Below are 27,516 nucleotides of genomic sequence, written 5' to 3' on the forward strand. Positions count from 1 at the left end.
ATTTTGACAACTTACCTTGTAATCAAGATCGATTAACACTTTACAACACTGGCTGCAATTTGTTATTAAACCCTACATAAAAAGTCTAAATTGAAAACATTTTGTTGATATAAATATAATTAATAATGCAATAGTGTAAAAATTGTTGACACTCGGCAGGTTATGAATGATGACATCTGTTTCGACTCTCGACGCTCGATGGCCGACGAGCAATGCCGAACCGAATGATTCCGAGAGCCGACGAACGACACTCGTCTTTTGCTTAACTCCTATTGGCTAAGGGTTGACGACGGGGAAATCATACGAAAAATACCATTTCTGACAGATTTATGGCATAATATTACGATATCTCAGTTGTACGTGGACCGATTTTATTGATTTTGGTTTTATTCGGAAGCTTATATGCGGTTCACATCAGAAAAATGCCTTTAAATTTAGAAAATATTGCAGGCGTGTTGAGATATTCAAGAAAGAAGTTTCAGGTTAGGTTGGAATGGACCATCTCTCCTGTATATTTTTATCGATTAATTGTTTTTTTCTTGTTAATTTCGCAACTTACATAAATAGCTATTTTCTTTTGTAATCTATGTATTCTAGAGATTTCCTAGAGTATGTAGAATGTCATTGTTTATAAAAAATAAGTTAATAAATTACAATTTTACATAGTTTTTTTTGGAAATTGATCGGTGTACGAATACGTTCTACACCCACTGTATATTGTTCATAGACTAATAAGACGCACGTCTACTTATTAATTCGGTAACAGCAGAAGAAAGATAGCATTGCTTCATTTTGAATTCAATTTGATTGTTGAACATTTTTAAATGTAGTTATTTTCCTTTAGTCTACTCATTTCATTCTCTTCTTTTGATTACGAAGTACAAAAGTACAAAAGTCTGAGTATACTATTTGGAAAACACTGCTCCATAATATTTAAATTTTCAAGGATCACAGTTTGCGTAACACGCTTATCTTTCACACGGTCTGGTAGTTGTTTACCTCTAAACACGCATATGGACGAATTACATATCGTATTATGATCTGACTCCAAACAACCTGCAATATCCTGTCCCAGTAAAAAAGAAACGAAACGTGAGATCGCAATACCAATATAAAATTCTTGAGAAGTACCTAGGATGGAAATGAGAGTAAAGGCTTCGTCTTCTATTTCTACGCTGTGATTAAAGTTTCCGGATGCTGGTGACAAGTATCAATGATTGTCGATGTTTTTTGAGTTAGATAAATTATAGTTCTTCGGTGCGTATTAAAGAGGAAGTTTACGGACATGGATTAGCATTTTCTGAATGGGATTCAACTCGAAATGTAGAGGTTGATGGATGCAAAGAAACCTCGAAATGTTAAAAGTCTCTGACTTGCAATTTTCATAAAAATTGGTTTTAAACATTGAATTAAGAGAAACCACTTCAGTCTACGTTCTAAGTAATTTTGCAATTGACAATGAGTCGACAATATGTATCAAGTCATTGCCTAATTCATAGATATAAAAATGACTTAATAATTATTTATTATTAAAGAACATTAGTTAGTTTATTGTTAGTTTATTTGCGTTGTTAATTTGGATTTTCGATAATTAATATCAGCTTACTGAGTTTTTTATACCAATAATAACTGATTTCATTTACGTTTATTATGTTTATTAATCGTTTACAGAGTGGTCACATTTTTGTGCGATGTTCTCTTGTTATTAAAGATAATATTAACTTGATGCATTCTTCATAAAATCAATCAGTTTATGTGCAGCAGCTGTATCCAATTTCTATTTCAATTTCGAACAGTACCTACAGTCAGTGTAATAAGTATTCGTACAGGAGCCAATTCAAAATAAAACTTCATATATTTATTTTATTAATAAATTTTGAGGGAAGAAATAATTAACCAACATTCCTACATATTTTTAGAGTAGAATTTGCATAAATCAAAGTTTATTATTTTTACTGTTAACCTCTTATTTCTTTTCTTATCAATTTTATTTTAAATTGGTTGCTGTACGAATACTTCTTACACTGACTGTATGTTTCTCCTTACAAAACTCTGAAAACAGAGTGTGCCTATCATGAACTTTTCTTCCGTTTATTTTTAATTAGAAAATGTTAAACATCTTCTTAAAATTTACTTCAACGGCTGTTAAAATGCTAACTGCAATTGAATATATTTACATTCTGATACAAAGTTGCACAACTAAATACCCAAAGACTTCTGAAATTACGTAGTACATTCACTTTTGTCTGCTTTAACAGTAATAAAGCAGTTCAAATAGAAATTATTTCATACTTTTCACTGCATTTTGTCATACTTTTAGGCAATAATATCTAAAGCTGGCGAGTATTCATATAAATTAACCAGAAATTATTTCATGCTTTTTAGTGCAGTTTTAATATTTTTCGAAGTCGGTTATATTTTTGTTTCCAAAAATTATTTTCTTATACTTACACGCAGTGGAAGCAAAGAGAGTGTGAGACAGTAGTTATGGTCGCAAGGATACGTAGTAATAACTGAAAGCGTTCTTGCGCAACGGAATTAGGTAAACAGATATCTACGCGTAGTACGTACGTTTTGTCCATGACATTCTTTACCGGAGTTGCAGTAGTTGTTCTCACGATTCAATCGCGTTCGTCGCGTGGGCCGTGGCGTTGTGAATGTTACATCGATTTGTAATACTTCTCAATAACCCAAAGATAACGTTGTCGCGCGAAAATAGACACCCAGGCAAGGACGATAGACGCTACTTAGCGTTCGTTCACTTTATTCGAAGCGTTATTCATTGTCCAAGAAGAGATTAAACAGTCCACGACATATTTTCATATTTGATTGGAAGTAGGACTGTGACTCTTCGAATAATTACTAAATGAGAGAAACTTTGGACAAGACGAGCTTTTAACTAGTTAGATAAAGTAGGATTCTATGAGAATTACAGTGGGTGTAGAATGTATTCGTACATCGATCAATTTCCCAAAAAACTTTTGTGTGAAATTGTAGTTTTTTAACTCCTTTTTTTGTAATTAATGACATTCTACATATTCTCGAAAATCTCTAGAATATAGTTCAAACAACAATTACTAGTTTATATAATTTGCGAAATTAACAGGAAAATACGAAAAATTGATAGAAATATAGAAGCAATAAAAAGTATTCGCACGATTCTTATGACGAACAATTTACAGTAGAATTTGTAACATAAGCACATCAGTTTATTGTTTCGTAGGAATTAAAAAACATTAAATTTCCAGTAAAAAATACTTAAAAAATGCTGTAATAAAGGAATGAAAGAAGATCCCACCCCGAATAACATCGACATTTATGAAAGTTAATTTAATACCTAGAAGAGTTGTAGTAATTATGAAATCAAAAGGAAATCCCACGAAGTATTAATTATTTATAAATTAATGTAAATTTCGTTTTTTTTTTAAACGAAGTTTTAAAATTTAACACTTGTACGAATACTTATTGCTTCTGTATTTCTATCGATTTATTGTTTTTTCTCGTTGATTTCACACTTATACAAAATAACTAATCTTTTCGTACTATATCTATTCTAGAGATTTCCAAGAATATGTAGGATATCATTGTATATAAAAAAAGAGTTAATAAATTACAATTTCACATAGTTTCTTTTGGAAATTGATAGGTGCACGAATACTTTCTACACCCACTGTAAGTCTGAGAACACTTAAAAATTTATTTAAAATCTCTCTCAACAGCTTCTCCCTTACCACATGGGGCACACATTGAATTTCTCGTTTCAGTGATTTGGATATTTCACTGAGAAACGAAAAATTTGCTGAAATTCTGTTGCGCAGTTATGTATTCATCCAAATAATATCTAAAACGCGTTTATCATGCCATGGGGCCTTCACACGACGATCACTTTTCCATCAAATGTCATTTAAACTTCCATTGTTGTGACAAGAATTATTTACATTTTCTATGATAATCAACCGACTTCGAAAAGGAGGAGGTTACTCAATTCGACATGTTTTTTTTTTTTATGTTTCTTCACCGATTACGCCGAGATGACTTGACCAATCGGAATGGAACCTGTTATATCTTGTAGAGCATGTTCCCCCGGTGATTCTGCTGTCACGACTTTTGCGATTTGTCATTTTTTACCCGTATTTTTATCCAAAAACCGTGATTTTTAGGTATGCTTGCCGATTACGTCGAGATGGCTTGATGAATCGGAGTGAAACCTCTTGCATCTTGTCGAATATTTCTTCCAGTTGGTCGCGTAAAAGAAACATTTTGTGATTTGTCATTTTTTACCCGTTTTTTTTTTTTTTTTTAACAGAAACATTTTGTCTTGCTTCTTACTCCGAGACGGATAGACCGATCAGATTGAAACATCTTGCACCTGGAAGAGCATTTGCCATTTGGTCCTATAGCAAAACATTTGTCCTTGTCTTATTTTGTACCACTTTATATCACTTTTTATCGCAAAAAGCGTACTATTTCACGTATGTTTGGCCTGAAACCGATGAAATCGATGAAACCCCTTACATTTTGCTGCCGGAGAGGTTTTCGCAATGATCACAGATGCAAAAATTTATGAATTTCTGTATTGTTTATAACTATTGTTATCGCAAAATTCCTATTATATGATGTAACTCGGTGAGGAAATTACCGAGCGCGATGGAACCTTTCGCATTTCATAATAGATGAATTCGTGATATTCCCGTTTGCAAAAATTTATGGACACTTTCATTGTTTAAAATCATTGTTGGGTGTAAAATTGCTATGCTCTGGTGTTGCTCGACGAGGAATTTACCAAACGCAATCAATCCTTTCACATGTAGTTGCAGATGTATTCCTGATAATCCCACCTGCAATTATACAGGGTGTCCAAAAAATGTTGGATGTCCTTGAATGGGTTGATTCGGGGGGGGGGGGGGTGATTTGAAATAATTTTTTCTTAACGAAAATGTTGTTCGAGGCTTCGTTAAAGAGATATTGACAGAAACCCCCGACCAATCAGAGCGCGAGTATGCCGGTGGAGCGCCTGCGGTAGCATAGGCCCCGCATGAAACCTATTGGTATAGATTGGTATAGATTGCCACTAAAAAGAGTGAAATAAAATAATTTTTTGGAAAAAAAATTTAACCGACTTCGAAAAAGGTACAGTGAAAAGTATGAAATAATTTCTATTTAAACTGCATTGTTATTCACTATCGTTTGATGAATTTGGTTAAATTATTAAATACATCATATTAAATGCAATGCACCTTTTTCGGAGGCGGCGCAGATCCAAATATTTTTAATTCTGGTTTGGGTTAGCTTTTGGTAGAGGCGTCAATATTGAATGCATGTTTTATGTCTATGTGGAATTAAGTGTTAATGTATATAGTATGTACACGGAAATATAGTTTGAGTAGATTTGGGGCTTTTTTGGAGGGGAGGAGCGGCAATATTGATTATTGCTAATGTATAAACTCTCTCCATGGAAATACTGTATGAATAGGTTTGGGATAGTATTTGGTGGGGGCGACGATATTGAATAGTGTTAATGAATATGATGTCTAAAGTGGATGTAATGATAGCAATAATTAAAGACCATATTTTTTGTTTCTCCGACAGGAAGTTAAACCAAGTTTGGCAATTTTGAATATACTTAATTTTAAATTTTGCGCCGCCTCCGAAAAAGGTGCATTGCATTTAATATGATGTATTTAATAATTTAACCAAATTCATGAAACGATGGTGAATAACAATGCAGTTTAAATAGAAATTATTTCACACTTTTCACTGCATTTTCTCACAATTTTAAGCAATTGTATCTAGAGCTAGTGCGTATTCATATAAATTAACTAGAAATTATCTCATACTTTTCACTGTACCTTTTTTGAAGTCGGTTACATTTTTTTTTCAAAAAATTATTTTTATCTTAACCCTTTGGATTCGAGAGGTGACTCTTAGTCACCACTAGGTTTTCTTTAGGTTTAATTTATTTGGAAATCGAAGTGTCAATAAAATGATTGTCGTTGATGCAAAGGTGATCTGATTCGCAAATCTCAAATTAGAGATCTCATTTTCGAAAGCATCTCGAGTTGCTGGTAGATACCAGAAAAAAAGGCCTCGAGTGCAAAGGGTTAATACTTTTTGACATTTTATATACAATAACGAGAAGAATCAATTTATGTAATGAGTATTGTCCTCCTTTTTCGAAGTCGGTTGAAATGAAATATATGGTTTCATTGAAGAATCAAATGTAAGTGAATGCCACAGTTGTATAATTACACCAAACAAAATAATTGCATTATGAAACGAAACAATTCTCAATTACAATATTCAACTTTTTCACGTATAAATGTCTTGTATTTTTTCTTAGAAGAGAGAGCTGTAATTTGTTCCAGTTTCCCAGAATGGTGTTTGAACGTCTAGATTCTAGAATAAGGCAAAACCAAGTAAAGCAGCTCAAGATGACAGCAACTCGAATGAACGTTCTACGCCAATAATCCAATAGTATCAAAATTGAGAAGGTTATATTTACAGGATACAGTCTCCAAGCTCTCTTTAAGTTACTGTTACACCCTACATCCGGAAATGAATCGATATTTTACTAAATCGCCAGAATTGAGAAATGGCTCGTCTTAGATTACTGAAAAATCGCAAAATTGCACATGTACGTATACACAGGGAGAGAATAAACTGACTGTATACAGTGTGGATTGCGTAACACGTATTTGAATTGGGTGCAATGGTCATCAACGACGTCATTAACGGTGAATCCACTGCCAAGGCGCAAACGCGATTGACCTTCATTCCTAAACGTGGACGTTCGTTTCTCGTTCGTTAATTTTGTATAGTGGCACCGAAGCTCGTTCTGTTCGGAACAGGTCTAATGAAGAAAAAATCTAATTAACGAGATACGGCTCTGCTGCGCACATCTCTGATAATTGCGTACCAGCAAACATAACGTCACCTCGTGCTGCGTTATGTAGGAATTTTCCTCTTGAATTCACTATTGAATTGCAAAATCAATGCGAGATCGTCAACGCTGAACTCTTCCAACTTAACAATTTGCGATTTCGTATCAAATTCGCTTCTAATTAGACAAAAAATAAAATAACACACTTTGAGAATGTGTACTTTGGAGGAACCATCAAATGGCAGAGTACGACGAATATTTAGTATTAAATAAATACTTTCGATAAGGTAGAGTATTATGAAAATATGAAATTTTAATTGGTTTAAATTTTGAATATGCAATTGTCAAGAGGAAGAGTGTAAGCTTATGCAATATATATTAAAAATATAATGTTACCAGATTTAAGCTTGAAGGTACCTTAATACAACGGAGTTTGAAAACTTTATAAAATCATCTAGTTTTCTGAATTATGTCAAAGTATCAAAGCACGTATGATAAAGCATGTCATATCGTAACTTGAATAGATTTACAGAAAATATAAATTTAAGCATAAAGCGTACAATTTTGAAATAAACTTTTTTAGTGCTTTTAATATCGCAACCACTATAGAAACTCTTTTTTTTTATTTAATTTATATTGAATAATTACATTCTGTTAATACAATTGAAAGTTTCTTGGAGTGTCAGCATCCATTAGAGAATAGCAAATTTTACTTTTTACTTTACCTTAAAAATCTACAACAGTGATAAAATTGATAAATGTTTTGATCTTTCTGTTGAAGTACACGTTTGATGATTAATACGTCTGGATTAATGATGATCTGGAAAATTCACCGTACTTAGCGATTTTTTCACTGTTATTGATTACACGTAACATAGCGAGAAAGAATTTCTTGTTTCCAATGCAGATTTAAATTGAAAAATCTTTATGCATACCTGACCAGCAGGTTTACGAATGCAAATTGACGATCTCTGTAGTTCATTTATTCTAGCTAACGAAGCGGATGATTTATTTGTGATACCTTAAATGAGATACAATATTTTATATTGCTGATGTCTTCCTGTTTGTATCAATCAAAGTTAATGGTAATTTTTAGGAATGCTCCACCAACATATATCAGACGATTAATTCCGTCTTCATCATTTGATATATTCAGTCTGTATCTTTCCTCTTTTCGAATAGACTTGATATTCCTGATCTCTGATTTCTTCTCCGCTAGTATGACAATAAATAGAGTGCTCTATACAAAATTCAAAAACATTCATATTTTTCTATATTCAATCTTTCACTAAAAATATTCTTTTTAATTGCTTTCATTCTTGTATCTTATTTTGAAGAGATTTTCCCTCACCTAGCCTACTCTCCCGACTGGCCCCCAAGTGATTATAATTTGTTCAGATCAATGCAACATGGTTCGGAAGACACACATTTCTGTAATTACGATGAAGTTGGAAATTGGATTGCTGAATGGATAAGCTCGAAAGATAAACCGTTCTTTCGTCGCGGAATTCAACTTTTCCCAGAAAAGTGGGGAAAAGTAGTAGCTTTTGAGGGCAAATATTTCGATTGATATTTTTATACATATACACTACGGTGCATAACTATAGCACCGCTACCATTTTCGTGCGCTTTGTAGATTTAATTAATAATTTCTAATTTTTAATAGTATTGTGTGAAAAATATATTATAGCAATGATGAAACGGCGAACACAACATTCATTTAAGACAACTAATATACTATAGATATTTCATGGGTTTACAACTATACCACCAATGGAATTATAACATAATAACTAGACTGCGGAAGTTTATGCACGATAAATATGTAACATGCATATGCAAAATATGCACGAAAAATTTGAAAGCCTTTGACTTCCAGGCCACGGACATCTAGGCAAATATCTGAACAGTCTCAGTTTGTGGTTGATACACTATTTAGCTTCTTCATTTCACCTCCAAAGTGCGGAGCAGTCACTTTGCATGAGTTGTCATTAGGGTCTGAACGTCAGCACTGTTGAACACAGCATTTTAGCTGCGCATAGTTGGAAAGCACCGAATTTTTCATTGTGTTATACAGTGTCACCTTTTCACTTTGCTGGAAAGCACCTTCATGTACTGCCAGCTCATTTCGATTTCACTTCTTTTTCTACTTTCTTGAATTTTTTTAGGAGGATCTTCTATTTTTCTATGATTACTCTTTAAGTCCTGTACTTTTTCATGTACTTGGCGTAATTTTTTTACTTTTTTGAAGTTTTTTATGGTGATCTCACTTCTTTTTACAAAGATAATTTCTACAGTGAATGACTTCAAATAATAGAAAATGGGAGATCAATTTGAATCCTTTAAGGTTTCAAAAGTACGCGGAACGCATTGCGGGAAGTCTCATTGCAAGAAAATTAAAGAAAAAATGTAATCACTTTTCAGTAACATTTAAATGCAACAAGACTTTCTCTCATGTGTCGCGCGTACTTTTGAGAATTTAAAGGACTAAGTCTGACCTCTCTTTTTCTATATTATTGTAATACAATAAATTATGTATTACAAATAGTGGATCTCTGTTCCTTTTCTCATTTTCTCATTATTTAATTTGTTACAAGACTTTCTACCATGCGTTCTGTGAACGTATGAATTGTATTCTAATAGCAATTGTGCGTTAGAAATGGTTGATCTCTTTATTCATTTCTCATTTCTTCTTTAATAAATTTTTTGCAATGAGACATCCTGCAATGCGTTCTGCGTACTTTTGAAACCTTAAAGGATTCAAACTAATCTCCCATTTTCTATATTATTGTAATTACTTTATCAGTAACATTTAAATTTCTGGGAACAAGACTTTCTGTCATGTGTTATGCGTACTTTTAAAAACTTAAAGAACTTAATCTGACCTCTCTTTTTCTATATTATTGTAATACAATAAATTATATGTTACAAATAGTGGATCTCTGTTCATTTTCTTATTATTTAAATTTCTTGCAACAAAACTTTCTGTCATGCATTGTGTGTACACTTGAAAATTCTAAGGACTGAATTTGATATTGCAATACGATAAATTGTGCGTTATAAATAGTGGATCACTTTTTTTTATTTTCACTTAAACATAAACATTTAAATTGCTTGCAACAAGACTTTCTGCCACGCGTTCTGCGTACTTTTGAACTTTATTCTAATACAATAAATTATGCGTTACAAATAGTTGATTTCTTTTTTCATTTCTCGCTTCATCTTTAACATTTAAATTTCTTGCAGTGAGTCATCCTGCCATGCGTTCTGTATACTTTTGGAAACTTAAGGGACTGAAGCTGGTCTCTTTCCTTTATCTGGCTTCAGACACATTATGTATATTGTAGACTCTATGCTTACTATAATAAAATAAGGTTTGTATGTGTTATTTACAAATAAAATTAATGTCATATGAATAACGCACAATTTATTATATTACAATACCAGATTCAGTCCTTTAAGTTTTCAAAAGCACAAAGAACGCAAGGGAGAAAGTCTTGTTGCTAGAAATTGATGTGTTAAACATGAAATGAGAAATAAAGAAAGAGATCCACTATGTGTAACGCACAATTTATTGTATTAGAATAAATTTCACAAGTATGCACAACGCGTGGCAGAAAATTTTGTTGTAACAAATTTAAATGTTAATAAATAAAGTAGGAAAATGTACAAAGGGATCTACTATTGGTAACGCACAATTTATTGTATTACAATTCCAGTTTCAGTCCTTTAAGTTTTCAAAAGTACGCACAATGCATGTCAGAAAGTCTTGTTGCAAGAAACCAAATGTCACAAATCCAAACTGATAGTTACAGGTTAGAAATGAACGAGCGGCATGAGTGACAGCCATATTAAAATTCCGACCGACGAGCCTTCCCGACTGATTCCGAGAGTCGACAAATCGACGAATGGCCTTAGCTCCTATTGGCTAAGTGTTGACGAAAAGAATAAGAATAAGAATCAGAATCAGAATCAGAAGAAAAATCTACGATATCTCAGTTGTACATAGAGCGATTTTATTGATTTTGGTTTGATTGAAAAGCTTATATGCGATTTACATTAGAAAAATGCCTTTAGATTTAGAAAATACAGCAGGCGTGACGAGATATTAATGACAGAAGTTTTGGGTTAGGTTGGAATCGCGTTTTCTCGAGTAAAAGATACGCGGTACTTGACGTCGAGACGCTACCGCGTCTCTAGATATAATATTCAATCACCAATGCCACACACAGTCTTTTATCATTAGAGAATCTTGGTAAATATAATAGTGGCTGGTAACGATTCCGATCTGATGTTATTATCACATCTGGTATTCTTATTTCTAATCCTGCTTCCGTATTTCTAACATTTCTTACTTTAATACTGGCTAGCGTCTGGACCCTATGGGCGGTACATACGGCTATTAAAGTCACCGTTTTATACGTTAAATCTTGTAAACTTAAACCCGACAAGGGATCTAATGTTCTTAAGTAATTTAAAACAACGGATACATCCCAGGTAAAGTTATAGTTTGGTCTTGGTGGCCAATACCTTTAAAAAACCGTCTTATTACTAAATCTTCACCACATTTATGGTTATAAATATGTGGCTGCCGACAAGGATGTCAATAAAATCTCCATTGAGGCGTGAGGGACTTTCATGATCTCGAACGCCTTGATGATACTATTCCTGCTATTCAAGACAGGTGATGGTATCTTGGGTGACAGCCTGCCCTGCATGACAATAAATTTTTATTGGGTTCGAATATCACTACTTCTGATACTAGTAATTCCAACAGTAACGGATACCAAGGTTGGTTAAGCCAGTTCGGTACTACCATTATCCCCCGTGTTTTATCATTTTTATCTTTGTTAGAACCTTCAGAATTAAACTGGATGGTGGGGAGGCGTAAAAATTTAAATTCGTCCATTTAACCGTAAACGCATCAATTTTCTCTACCTTATCATCCAGCAACCAAGAGAAGAATCTATTGCATTTATTATTAAATTTTGATGCAAATAAGTCTACTTCCGGAATTCCAAATTTGTTTATAATCTTATTAAATGCATAACTAGCCAATTCCCATTCAGTATCATTACTTTCGATTCTCGACAGTTTATCCGCCACCACATTATCAACAGACGATATATATGAAGCAAATAAGAAATTTTTCTTTTCCTCAGCCCATTTCCAAATCTCTTTTGCCAACTTGTTATATTTGTACAACCTCGTACCACCCATTTTATTTATGTAGGCAATAGCTGTAGTATTGTCTATTCTTAGTAATATTTGACAATTATTTAACTCCCCGGCCAAACCTAACGAGCTAACTTAACTGCTAAAAGTTCTCTGAAATTAATCGATAGTAGTTTCTCTCTATCATTCCAGAACCCATAAATTTTATTAACCCCATCAGTTGCACCCCAACCACTGTCAGATGCGTCTGTAAAAATTTCAACCACAAAGTCATTGGTTTTTATAGGATTCACAGCCGTATTCAAATGACTTTCCCACCAATTCAAGTCCGGTAATATAGTCTTTGGAGCCCTCATGATCCTTCCATAGTCATTATTATTATTTACTAGCACTCTAAATTTTTCCTTTTAAGGAGCCAATAAGTCGCGCCAATTCCCGAATTGTACAAATTTCAAATCTTCAAAAATACTGAACCAGTCCCTTTAACTTTTCTCTTTTTTCCTGTGTAATTTCAGCGAGGCATTTATCCGAGTCTATTACAAATCTTAGCTATTTACATCGCAATGACGGAATTAAATTACTTTTGGTATAATTTATAAGAAGACCTAACTCTTTTAACAACTTCTTTGTCTCCTTCACATTAATCTGACAATTTTTATATGAATCCGCAATACACAGAATATCGTCTAGATATAGAACAGAGAAAAATCCTTTTGATCTTAATAATTTTATCACTGGTTTCATATGTTTTGTAAATATAAAGGGACACGTAGACAAACCATTTGGTAGACACGTAAACTGGTATAATTCGCCATCAAACTCAAATCTCAAGTATTTTCTACTACTTTTTCTTACCGGAACTAAAAAGTGCATCCTGTAAATCTATGTTACTCATAAAATCACCAGGAAAAACCAAATTAGTGACAGTTTTTATACTTTCCATCTTAAAATGATTACTTTTAATAAATTCATTCAACCTTTTCAGATTCAATATAAATCTATATGATTCATTTGCCTTAGGTTTTAAAAAATAACTTGATATGAACTGATTTTTAACTGGTTGACATTTCTCTATAACTCTCTTTTTCTTTAATAATTCAACTGCTCGTTCATACTTCCTCATTTCACTTACCGAATCAATGCTTACTTTAAGCTTATTCACTTGTATCCTCGTTCTCTCAAATTTCAATTTGTACCCTTTGATACAGTCCAAAACAACCTTATCGTCGGTGATTTTTTCCTAATTATTATAAAATTTCTTTAATCTCCCTGCAATACCTACATTTATATCCTCCCTTCTTGATCTCTTCGGTTCTGCACTGCTCTGTCTCTTGGTATGTACCGATTCTGATTCTTTACCCTCGAGTTGTAAAGAAATTGCTTGTTCTTGAAGAACGGTCGTGGCCTTGAATTTGCCGGATGATTTCCTTGGCCCATTCGCAAAAACGCCGGCTTCGTCGTTTGTGGGCCGCTCCAGTTTAAATTATTCACTGGCCTCAATGGTCTAGATGATCCAGCCTGTTTTATATCCTGCCCAATCTTCTCCAACGCTTTCGCTTCTTTTATCCTTTCCTTTAAATTACTCCCAAACACATATTCATCTGTTTGGGTATTAGTCAGAATCGCCTTCTTATGCCTATCAACGCCTGGTAAAATGAAAGCCTTTCTAGCCTCCGTCTGATCGAAGACTAGCTGGTTTATCAATTTTGCGGCATCATTAATTTTTTTCACAAAATCAATTTTGTCTACACCATCTTTTTCATCTATTACGCTATTGAACATGGCACCTAATATTGCCAAAGTAGACGTTGCCAATTTTTGCCTTTGCATGAAATGTGAATCGCGTTTAACCGAAGATTGCATTAGAAATGCAGCAATTTCTGCATTTAGCTTGGGTGGTTGTAAGTTTCCCGGTGCCGGATATTTGGCTATTAATCTTTCTTTTTCCACGTCCTTAAACCCTTTGAAAAACCAATGAGACCATCTTTTACTAATGGAATTATGCAGTTTTACCTGCTTTGTACAATCTACTGTAGGGTCTGCTCCTAGAGCAGCCAAGCAATCCTCATTCAACTCATCTTCCAAGGTATCCGCCTCTTCCACATTCGGCTTATCAATCACATTTTCTTTATCATTTCCATTATTAATTTCCTCCATAACTGTATCACTCTGAATCGAGCTTTCCGATTCTATGCTACCTGTAACCAAGAGACAGCGCCATGCGTTTAAAACTTGCGCATGTGTTGTGCGCGTAAAACAAAAAACTGTCATGCCGCTCGTGCATGCGCTACGTTTTCATTTGAAAGTTATTCATCTAATATAATTCGAATGTTGCACCGCTCGTGTACATGCCATCGAATGACCGATCATTGTCCTGTCGCTCGTACAGGCGCTTGATGGATATTTTAATTTTACACTCACCATCATCAGACATGCTTCCTTCCTTTAATTTCTTCATTTCAGCCTTCAACAACTCCATCTGCTTATGCAGAGTTTCCACATTCACTTCTGCTCTATGTTTTCCCATGGCACAATATTACACTTTTACGTTCGCGAAGTGACCTCTGTCGCACAGCGAGAAAGAATTAGCGTCGATGGTTGCCGTGTGCTTCGTGGGCACGGGCTGTGACGCACGGCACATCCCATCTTTTGTTTTTTCTCTAAAATCGCTGTGACCAATGTCGGGAAGAAGAGGGAACTACATGTTGTAATATTGAGAACGAGGGCGAAATATAATTAATAATGCAATAGTGTAAAAACTTTTGACACTTGGCAGCTTATGAATGATGACATCTGTTTCGACTCTCGACACTCGATGGCCGACGAGCAATGCCGAACCGAATGATTCCGAGAGCCGACGAACGACACTCGTCTTTTGCTTAGCTCCTATTGGCTAAGGGTTGACGACGGGGAAATCATACGAAAAATACCATTTCTGACAGATTTATGGCATGATATTACGATATCTCAGTTGTACGTGGACCGATTTTATTGATTTTGGTTTTATTCGGAAGCTTATATGCGGTTCACATCAGAAAAATGCATTTAAATTTAGAAAATATTGCAGGCGTGTTGAGATATTCATGAAAGAAGTTTCAGGTTAGGTTTGAATGGACCATCTCTCTTGTAAAAGATACGTGGTAACTCCAACGCCAGATAATTTTTCATGTACTTGGCGCCAAGACGCTACCGCGTCTCTAGATTATGAGCATTTTTTCCAAATTTAATAGTGTTAGTTGGTGGCGTTTGTCTGTTACAATTAATTTATACGCGGAGAACGATCGCTCTACGCCACACGAAGTAATCGGTGCGTATTTAAATTTAAAACAACATTGTTCCGGCACACTTATTGGTCCTTAAACGCCCTCGTTATTTAAAATATTAAAAATTTTCGGTAATGTAGAAAATCCTACATTCTTTTCTAAAGTTCTTTTACATTTTTTTCTAATCTTTTCACCGCAATCACCAGGAATACTTTTTAGATGTATTATACTATTCATATGTTCCTCTGTTTCACATGAATTACCAGTTTATTCGATTTTCCTCTTATGTGTGCCGGTATTTATGTGTTGATCTAAATGCGATTTTGTTCCACACTTCACATTTTTATTGGAAATTTTACAATAAATGCTTCTGTCATCGTTATCATTATTGTCGTAGTCATTAATAACAAAATTGGAATCGTTTTTTATCCAACTTAGCATTAATACTTTTCTACTTTTTCTAACTTTCGGCATTTTTAGAGAATTAAGAGACACTTAAATATGTTCATTTCTTCACAGAGATCACATTGACTGCGATAATTGAACTGAAGTATTCAAATTCGAAATACAAACTGTCACACCTAACGGTCGATTAGCAACACAAGGTTTCAGAAATATGGTTCCATATGGCCTGTATTTGTGTAAACACTACACAATTATGATACGAAAGTATGGTGATAAACGAAACGAAACGATATATATGCAATATATCATTGCATATGTTTTTAAACATAAATATGCAAAATATGCAAAATAAAAAATATATTTTTATAGCATTCTAATTTCAAAACAAATTTCTGTCTAGGTCCCATACTTTTAACTATTTTCTATAAAAATATGCATTTGCATAAACTTCCGCAGTCTAATAATAACAATATTAAATTGTAATGTAATGATTAAATAATAATTCAAATGAATAAAAGGGAATGATTTAATAATGAGTAGGACCTCCTTTCTTCTCGATTAACTCAAAAATGCGACTTGCCATACTCCCAACTAGTTTTTTCAACATTTCATCGTTAATTTCATTTCAGGATTTTAGTACAGCTTCTTTTAACTGCGAAATATTCGAAAATGATTGGTTGTGTGCATAAATACGCCTTACCATCATACCTCATAAATTTTCCATCGGATTTTGATCCGGGGAGTATGCTGGTCACTTTAATAAATTTATATTAAGTGTTTGAAACCACCTTAGTGTTGCTCGACTTTTGGATATTGGGGCATTATCTTGTTGATACGTCCAAGTAATGTGGTTCTTCGAATGAATAAACGGCAACAAATTGTTCTCAAATATTTCAATATAGTCTAAACTATTCATTCTGGATGAAGGAAACGCTAATTCCAGCTTGCCACTCGAGCAAAACGCAGCCCATACCATTAACATTCCCCCTCCAAAATTGGTTTTAGAGAAATATTTTGGATCTTTTCGTAGATTTCTCCGATAACAATTAAACCCATCTGGGCCATCGAGATTAAACTTTTTCTCATCGGAAAATATTACCTAACGAAGAACGTTAAATGGAAGAAAACACGGAAAACTTTACTTTGGGGGACCTACAATTTTCAAGTTTTTTTTACAGAAGCCTGTAGATTTTAGCGAGTGGAATCCAAAAATGTTAGTTTTCATGCGAGGAATCCACTGGTTCAGAAGTTATGAGCAGTTAAAGGTGAACCTTTTTACCGTATTTGTCAGGCAATTCAAAAGTTGAATTCGTACTCTAGGGCTGCGGCCCTCTTCCTGCACCCCCTCCCGAGAAAATAGGTCCTAAACCAACTCTGTTAATTCGAAATATGGCAGTTTTCAAAAATAGGCATAACAATATAAAAGTAGTACATAATGTAGTCCGCCACTTGAGAATCTGTTTTACCGACAAGGTACAAGACAATATGGCGCCGAAAGTGTCAGTCAAATACGGTAAAATGCCACTTTTAACTGCTCATAACTTCTGAACTAGTGGATTTCTCGCTTTAAAACTAGCATTTCCGGATTTTTCTCGACAAAATCTACAGGATTATGTAAAAGAAACTTAAAAATTTTAGGTCCGCCAAAGTAAAGTGCAGCCGAAAACAATGTCACCTCTTAATTTGTCGATTAACATTAAACTTATATGATCCCAGTTTGTATTCATGTTTCCGCGGGCGTATTTCATTCTTGCTATTTTGTAGCGTTTAGAAAGAACGGGTGCTGAAATTAGTTTTTGTCTGGCAATGTTTGGATTCCTTCTAAAGACGCGTTGAATGGTCCAACGCGACACTTCGAGTTTAGATTCCGTTGCAATTTCCCGACCGCTTTTCAAACTATTGCTCCCAATTTTAATAATCTGCCTCTCAGCACGTGGGAACAGTTTCTTCTTAGGTCCTCCTTTTTCATTTTGGCCATATTTCGACGGATTACGTAAAAAATTTGATATTACTTTAGGACCTAATTCCCAGTTCTAGTTTGTTGTAAGCTAAAATTTCATCTTGCTCTTTCTCAATAAGATACTTACCGCGTGCATTGTATTAATTAATAAATACAACTCTGAATTAGATGAAAATTTGGTGACAAACACGGTTGAAGTGTGATGACAATGAAGGTGGTGCTATAGTTTTGCACCGATTCTATAATGTTTTTCGACTTTGTATCGATATATGCTTAGACTACTTCTGTTGATATTATTCAGGTTAGGAGTTGTTTGAAAAGATTACTTGATAATATGAAGATTACTTTATAATTAATTGCCGTGTGTGATCTTCTCCTTAAGACCGAAAAAAAGACTGATAAAAACAAAAGAATAAAACCTTGAACAAAAACGAAACTTAATCTAGTAACTTAAAAACTACATAGTAACACAAAAACGAGTCTTACAGTGGCGCTTAATTTAAAAAGTAAATAACTATAGTGATCATTGTCTCATCTACAACAACTTCAGTATATTTCCTCTGAAATTAATTATTTACGTCGCTTTTTCATATTATCCAACTACTTTCTTCGAATTTTTCTTTTAAGTTTAAAAAATCTTAATAATATCAGTGGTGCTACAGTTATGCATCGCAGTGTATAATACTTTACTATTGAAATAAATGTTCAAAAAACACGAAAAATCAGCGGCTTTCGATGCAACCTCCTAATATGTAAATATATTTAAAAGTTTTACTACCGCCATTTATTGATGAAATCCGCAATTTACTTAGTCGCCAATCTGATATCTTCTCAACCGCATCACAACTCGACACGTTGACAAAGCGAATCGTCGATCCTGTATGGTCGAGCGATCGAAAACGACTGACGTGGAAGACAAAGATTCGCAATACGGTATTCGATTAATGTGAAAATCGCTCTCACGACGATTCGTTTCCCAGACGAGCTACCAGATCGTATCTCAGGGATTCTCGAATTGATCTTACACGAGAAAAAAGGAGACTGCTCTCAGATGTCATACGTTGCGAAGAATACACGGGATATGATGGCTCTTAACCATAAAACTGTTCGGAACGGAACGTCAAGATCGGTCTCGAAGGCCGTATCACTTTCATCATTTCCTGTTGTTAATGGGAATTTCGCGTTTAGGATTCTCTTCGTTTTATCTATTTTAAATGAATGAAAAGTTTGTATTTTTCAAATCAATTTCTGTTTTAATCAAATACGTAACGTCTCATCAAAAGCAGAATGAGTTATTAGCAACACAGGTCTAGGTTTTTAGTCTATTATTGTACAGTGGATTTGTTTTTGCTAATGAAGCAAATTCTAAATTTTGTATTGACTCGTTGTCTTTTAGGTAGAGAGAGTCTTTTAAGTTCTGCTGTCTTTTAGCCATGTATTATGATATGTTCCATTGTTCGTTCAGTTTTACATTCAGTACTATCTTTAAATGATTTTCATTCGGCCAATTTCAATGTTATGGTATTTTTAAAAAATAGATAAATAAAGGTAACGAATAAGACTATATTCTCCAACTTTTTTAGATTTTTAAAACTATACTCGGTGACTAGAAATGTCTGTTCGGTCAAGACTTCTATAATACAGCTGCCTCGAGAAAGACCTCTTAAGAACAATTATTACACTGAAGTTCACTTTAGATGTTGTACATAATCATTGTTTCCTGAAGAGAGTCTACGTAAGCCAACATATAAAAATCTGGATTCTATAAATTTACCTAATCATTTATTTTGAACAGAATAAACTACATCCGTCTATAATTTATAAAATATCTGAGACAAAATTTACATATTTTCACTAATTGTAATAAATGTACACGTATGCCTATCTATGTATTATAAAACTACTCAAAACCAGATTGTGAATGGCAATGCTTAAAATGTCTATTGTATATTCTTTACAGATAATTAGGCTCATCTAGCTATCTTTTAGGCGAAATACAAGGTCGTTATTGAGAGAACGTTATTTATTTTAATTAGCGTAATTGCAATTAATGACTACCTGTAGAAAACGAGAGATTAGTAACCCAACAATTATTGCGACAAAAATTGTCTACGGTATTGCACAACTTTCACCGTTAGTACAACGCTGTTGCGGAGGTAACCTAATTAGAAGGCCTAAAGATATTTAATGGTTCTCCGCTGGCCATTAGTGTTCCTTTCTTAAATGTACCTAAGTGACGATAAGTGTGAAAGTGTGCAGAACACACGTCTTGCGTTACCATCGCACGCAGTTCCTCGCAAATAATTACGTAACATCGGTAACGTGTTTATAGCATTGCGAGTGCAACTTCCGCTAAACATACCACATTATACTCGCAAATTAATTTCATCAAAGAGGGAAACCTGGGTTTCGTATCAATTTTTATTTTCGTTTCGACTTCTTTTTTAAACGATCTTTTCATCAATTTTTTAAAGAGATGAAAGTTTAGAATATAAGTGAGAAAATAATTACTTTTTAACGAATGAAAAATAAAAAGTGTAAAGGCTTGATCCAAACAAAAGCATTTTCATCATTATTACCACCTTTTAGTTGTACAGATAACTCAAAAGAAGAGTCTACCTGTAAATAAATATTTCCTTATGCGAGATTGAGATTTTGTCCTGTATTAATGTTATTCATAGGCTACTCTCTTAAAAGTAATTTAACAACTTAAAATGTATTACTCGAATAGATAAGAGGTATTGCCAATGATTAGAGTTTGTTAATGTTTGTATCTGGACAAACAACTTTTCATATATTTCCTGTAGAATAAAAAAAGAAAAGAAATTAGAATAGTTGAAAATTTGATAATAAAAACAAAATATAATCATTCAATTGAATAAACATACAATAAATTACTACATGCTTTTACTTATCACTAGACTGCGGATCCTTATGCATTTATAGGGAATTTGAATGTGCTAGAACCTTCAAAATACAAACTATATGCAAGAATATAAAAAAGATTGAAAGTAAAGTTCATGTTATAATATTTGCAGAATACAATAAATTCCTATTTAGGTTCAATTTTTGTAGGCATGTTCGCGAAGATTTTATTTTACCTAAAGATCCGCAGTCTACTTATCACCCGTTGTTCAAATACAATTTTGCCCAATTCTAGATCAAAGTTAATTTTATTACACATCTCGAACATTAGAGGTTTACATCCACTACGATTTGAATGGGATGGCATTAAAACCTGCAGATGCTGACATTCCATTCGTTTGAATTTTGCAATCTCCCATAACATTCCGTGCTATTGTTCATCGACTGCAGTGTCACACACGTTGCATCATGCATTCGCGTACGCACATGCAAACGTCTGCATAAATAATAATCGTTGTGCTCGATTTTCACGGCAACTGCGTTGTGAATTTAGAATTCTGACAATGAGTTGCACAACCATATGTACCAAACATTCGCTATACTGAACGCGATCCACATTACAGAACAGAAACGTTTCTACGTTTCTCATAAAGAAGGATTTAAACGAAACAGCTGCGAGATGTTTATATCTGGGTAAATAAAATACATTTCATTTGTACAATACTCAAAGCACAAGGACATAGAATCGCGTACTTTAAGAGCCCCTATAAAAATGTATTGCCCAGAAACGAATAAGAAAGAATGTAGGAATTTAACGTTGTAACGGGCAAACTCTTGTCTTCTTATAGATTCATGTTTACTTTGCAAAGATTATATATCGGCAAATAATTTATCGAAAGGAATCTTTTGTAATGTATGACGTGTTCTCTAACCAAGATACTGGCATCTAGGAACATCTAGGAGTTTACTGAAATTTGGAAATATATCAGACTAAAAGAATGCCAACAGAAACGAATTACATTGCGTTTGAATTTAGGCCAATCAATAGAGCATTTTTGTGTGACAAAATTAGTAACAGTAAAATGAAGATAGCAAACGTACGTTTATTGTTTATAAAGTTTTAAAGCCGAAATTGCAAAATCAGGCCTTGGAGTCGCATCCGCCAAAGTGTAACGAATATATTAAAACCAGAATTATTAGAAAATATTGCTTCTTTGCTTCAATATTCTGGAAAAAAATCATGCTAGCCTAATCGCCCTGTCCTCGTCTCTCCTGCAACTGTTATATCGCCCACTCTGTCCTTATCCCGGAGTTTCCTACTTTTTCCGCAACTGTCGCTGAAGTCAACTCGGAGTTCTGTTCTGACTCCTGCGCACCCTTAAGGCGTTGAATAGGCGGATAAATTCTTCTGAATAATCCAGTGCCTCGGTAACTCGAGCGGTTCACCATCGTTAAAGACTAAAGACACGTCGAAAGCAACTCGAAGATGGTTTTTCGTGATGATCCCGATATACTTCGTTGAACCCAAAATTATATAGCAAAGAGCAGCAGAGTTTATTTCCTTTATTGGTTAATCTTCTTACGGAAATGAAAATTTTCCCAGACACGTATTACTTCTGACAGTTCTCTGTCTCGCGACGATGTAACGCTGTTTCTGATGATACCTTTAACGACATTTTAACGACCGTTTAAAGGGAAACAGGATGAAGATTGTTGCAATACGGCAGTCTTCGTTTTGCTTCGTGAGAAAACCGCGTTTCCGTCTTTTTCCTCAAGATTGATGGATTATACGTTGTTTCGCGCACTTACATAATTCCTACCAGTGCCTTGAACTTGACCTTAAACGAAATACTTGAGGAGGAATGCCTGGTCATTAGTAATGAAACCGAATTTAGTATGTACTCACGAAACTAAATCAAACTTAATGCATAATGTTTCTTGGTTCAATTTATCGTATTAAAGGTATTATGGATCAATACTTGAAGAAAGTATGAACGCTGAAATTTAAAATGTTTTAATTAAAGAATCATTATTTGTAATTAAGGTTCTGAATTTTTGTTGTGTTTCTCTTTCATGGAAGTTTTATATCATTTCTCGACATTCGTACCATTTACTGATCCTGATGTCTAGATGTCTGCGACCCATGTTCACGATAGCATAAAGATGAAACGCCTATCATCTGCAAATATAATATTGTTCTTGCAAACAATACAACGCAAATAAACGCGTAGGTGGTGAATAATACGTGGATTGGACGTATCTGGGCACAGATCTGCGTGACGGTAACGCGAAACATGTAATATGACGCCAATTTAATTCTCGGTGTAAAATCATGTGCTTATATGACAGAAGAATGATGAAATTTCTATTTGAAACTGTTTACTTTAAGACTAGCATCCAGCAGTCACTGCGTGACTGAAATTCTTACACCAATTTATTTTTTATTTATTCTGTTAGGTAGACCGAAAAGTAATGTCGTTTCTTTTACATTAAATTCAAACTTTCCAATAAATTTCTATCTTTAATTCATTATATAATCGCTCTCATTGTCAGCAGCCTTTTGTCACCTAGTGTGCAAATTATCAATGCCAGAAAAATCAATGACCTGATAAATGATAAACAAGTACTTAAGATGGCAAAAACGACACTACTTTACAGTCCACCTAATACATACTGTTTAAATTAAAAAATTTGTTTCTAGAATCTTTATGTTTAACGTAAGTTTGTGTCATCGCATGTCTTATATTATGTTCTTCTCGTATTATAATTTTTATAGCACATTTCATGTATTTACTTTAATTTTCCTAAGTAACTTTCTTTATTTTTACTATACACCAGGGCTTCTTAAACTTTTTTCATTCATGATCCCATTTATAATAGCGATTTTTTTCGCGACCCGAAACATATCAAATAAAGATGTGTAAATATTTTGTGATGATTTATTAATTAGGTAATAATATATACACATATATATATATAATTGTATTGTTTGCAAGAACAATATTATATTTGCAGATGATAGGCGTTTCATCTTTATGCTAACATGAACATGGGTCGCAGATATCTAGAAATCAGGATCAGTAAGCAACAGTCTCCTTAAATGCACAAGTTTCTCTATGACAAATGGACAGTAACATGAACCGGGATCGGATATCTCAATGAGACAATGCTAATGCAACGATCAAACTTTTTTTATTATTATCGTTTTTTGTTGTAAAACTGTTACCACATTACATTCCTGGCGTTTTTCTGATTAACATGAGACTAAACACGACGTAATTTCCAACGGCTTCATGTTTCAGCGAGAAGGAATTTTTGTTAACTTTATTATTTAACGAGATATGATGGTCAAGTTTTGTTTTTCAAATGGAACTATATATTTTTTTTTATACCATGCGATAGTACTTTTCAAGACGAATTCATTAGACTTTAATGTATTAACTAATTTTTATTAGTTTTCGAGCTATAACGTTTCAAAGTTTGCTAATTTTCGAGGAAAATTTTCGGTTCGGCCCCGGGCAGTCCCATTGATGCAGTAAGTACCATGCGGTTTTTGAAATCGATACGGAGGAAAATGGGAAGAATCCCAATATTCTGGGCCTAAAACCCCAAGCGAGACCCTCCGTATTGATTTCAAGAATCGCATAGTGCTTACTGTATCAATGCATACATTTATGTATACATAGATCAATATAATATATGAAGATCACAAGAAACTCCATAGCAGCTACTTTACTATGAAAATTGATTGCTTGACGCATAACTAAACAGCGTGAAAATAATATAAATTCTTTTATAAGATGATTTTCTGACACATATTTAGCGTCCCTTTACGAACGCTACTTTTGTCATCTCCATTAAACAGATTTACTTTTGAAAAAAACACGAGGGATGGTTAAAACTATATTATCTGTATAGGTTCCATTTTCATTTACACTTTATTAAATTTTTATTCCTAAATTACAATATAATAATCGCTAATAAAAATTTGTTCTTCTTAGATAAATTGAAAACTTCTTTGTATAATGTGCGGATTACTCTTCCTTTAACATTGAATAAAGATTATGTAGAAGATAAGATTTTGTGACAGAGAACGGGACACTAGGAAACGCTATCAGCACGTGTCTAGAATTTCAGAGTAAGCGTTTAAATTCTTCGACAAATTCCTGCAATTCGAATGATTTAGATGAAACGAGGAGTGAACGAACAATCATTGTATATTTTATTTATTAATTCATACAACGAAAGTATTCTGAAGTTTGAGTCTGAGTTATGAGTGACATTATTTCTAAATACATTTCTTATTATATCATCTACATTTTCAAAATCGATTTACACAAATACTACTGCATAATTGAAGATGGATCATACAATACACAATTTAAATTTCTATCGATGCTAATACTTTTAAAAATTTGTTAATAATTTTCTGTTCCTTAACCTTCCCAATGGTCTGATGTCCATTGTAATACATGTCGATATCACAATTACTTTTTACTTTAAAGTAATTAATTTCTCAAAGTAATTATTGTTACATTACCTTGATTGATCTTTAAATATCTTGACGACAGTTAATATGATTTGTCAAAAAGAATTACTTATTGAATTATTGGTATTAATCTAGATATTTGTCGGTTAGGAGATTTATATCATATCTTACTCATTAAAACACACATACGTACTTATAAAGATGTATCGTGATGTGGAGATATTTTAAGTTACTTTGCAATATTAATTCTATATTATATCTTTTAGCAATGTAACTCCTTGAAGAAAAATAAAGTCAAAGTCTAAACATTTCATTGAAATCCTTCTTTGGAATTAATTTGTAGCACTTTAGTATCAAATAAGGAAACAAAATCTTTTTAACGGGTATCTTCGACTATTCGGAACATAGAAGGAAAGGTGACGCTTACTTTTAAAGGTCTATTTACACATATCCGTAACGTGTCAGTTCCGTATCCGTACCGTATCAGTAACATCCGTAACGTTTCAATGACGATCGTTTCTACATATCCGTAACATGTCGGTGTCGTATCCGTACCGTATCGGTAACATTCGTGACGTTTGATCAGTTTAACCTCAATGTTTCCCGAGATGGCGAATTTTACGAATAACGAATTAGCAATGCAACGTCGGGTTGCTTGCTCTGTTTACGCGTTACCGATGGTAACTCATCGGTCATGTGATATTCGTTGTGGAACTACTTTCAGTCCCCGGCAGTTGGTCCGTTCAGCTGCTCTGACCTTTTGAGAACCTGTCGCTAACCGAACAACGGCGGATCAGCTGTTCCAAAAAATCAATATATCGATTGGACGCTAACATATATGTGACAATATAAAGTACAATCTGTTTGAAAATAAATATAGACCTACCTGAAAATCTTCCATACTGCAGGAATATACACAAGTACACTGACGGACAAAACTTAACGGACATTTTTTCACCAAGTTCGAAAACATGGAAGTTTTCAATCAATTTTCGTGGAACTTCGTCAGGAGTAGCTTTGAAGTGTCCTCCGCGAAGGAGTATTTCGACACCTCGGAGAGTGAAGAAATTCACCAGGTTTGTTCTCGGTATGTTAAAAGACCCAGTTTCAAAAGTGTCTATGGGTCGCACGAGGTAGGCGTTTGCATTTCCTGGATCAGGGGGTTCCAGGGAATCCATTGTGCCCAAATTAGTGACTGTCATTCAAAAATTGTAGGTTTTCGAGGGGCTGGGAGTTGTGAGGGGTGGGTTTGTCTGAGAAGAATTTCAGGGGGTGCATTTAACAATATTAGACAATCATAATTTGACAGCTTAGACAAAATTTAGAAATCTACGTTTTGTCGGCTTTTCGGCCCAAATACCCCACGTGTGTCGTAAGCTGTCCGCAAAACAAAAATATGGTTGGATCTAAATACAAATGTTACTGAACGGATACGGATCGTGTCGTTCACGGAGCGGTGTCGGACGTGTGTGAACCAGAAGAATATTAAAATTACGGAACTGACACGTTACGGATATGTGTAAATGGACCTTAATAGTTACTCTAATTTCTAACAGTGGGGAAAATTGAAGCAGCAAGTATATAATGAAAAACCAACAACCAAATGAAATATAAAAAAGCGTATAAGAAGAGCTTGTGCCGTGATAAATCCAAATGAAATTCAACATGCCGTATTATCTGTCAAGCAACGCTTCAAAGCATGCATCAACGTTCAAGGTCACTATTTTGAACGCTTGTATTAGTCGTGTGTTACTGTTAAATAAATAAATCAATTATTTTCCATGATAATTGGCTAAACTCAGGCCACGAATGACTTTTCCAATACATCATTGTATTCGCCTTGAAATACTCTATCAGAATGTAAGTCAAAAACATACGGTTCCATTTAAAAAGAAAAGAGATGACCTTCATATCTCCTTGACACCTCCACCTATCAGAAAACTAGTAACATCGAATGATCAGCCCCTCGATACCAAACAATTTTGGCCTGATGTATTTTTTCCTATTATCAGTAGCAGCCAAGTTATTCAAGTGGCCAGTTTTAAGTGCCTCAGCATGTATTTACTCATGTATTTACAAAGTGTATTTACAGAGATTAATTATACGATAAAGATACAACAAGTATACGATATATTAAGTGTTAAAGAATTTTCATTACTTTTGTGAATGTAATAAAAGTCGTGTAAAAAGAGTAATAAACTTGACAAACTTCTGGTATTAATCGAACCTAATGACAATCTGAACATTTTGAAATACACACATACCTATATTCATTATTTGATTACTGTTGCATTAAAAATATTTATTATCGATATAATAAATAAATAACGACTAATTTAGGCGGTCCTAAGGGGATCGTCTATTTTTTTTTGTGACTTATTTGGTAATACTCCTTTTCGCCTTCGACTTTTTCATGTCATTTAGCGTAATTTTTTTACTTTTTTGAATTATTTTACGGTGATAATTTCATGTAACCTAT

At 33.9% G+C, this 27,516-nt stretch overlaps 2 protein-coding genes across 6 annotated transcripts in view; one reads left to right on the forward strand and one right to left on the reverse strand.

The window, feature by feature from the left end:
* LOC128891250 (uncharacterized) overlaps positions 1-27,516 on the forward strand; it is a 256,897-nt gene that overhangs the window by 154,081 nt on the left and 75,300 nt on the right. The window lies entirely within an intron of this gene.
* Positions 11,087-14,839, reverse strand: LOC128891249 (uncharacterized). Its single transcript, XM_054150640.1, has 2 exons — positions 13,188-14,839; positions 11,087-11,592 (listed from the first exon to the last, which is right to left on the reverse strand). The coding sequence occupies exon 1, from the start codon at positions 14,324-14,326 to the stop codon at positions 13,340-13,342; it is 987 nt and encodes a 328-aa protein (XP_054006615.1). The 5' UTR covers positions 14,327-14,839; the 3' UTR covers positions 11,087-11,592; positions 13,188-13,339.

The sequence above is a fragment of the Hylaeus anthracinus genome, unplaced genomic scaffold, assembly GCF_026225885.1.
Source record: "Hylaeus anthracinus isolate JK02 unplaced genomic scaffold, UHH_iyHylAnth1.0_haploid 12001, whole genome shotgun sequence".
Taxonomy (NCBI): domain Eukaryota; kingdom Metazoa; phylum Arthropoda; class Insecta; order Hymenoptera; family Colletidae; genus Hylaeus; species Hylaeus anthracinus.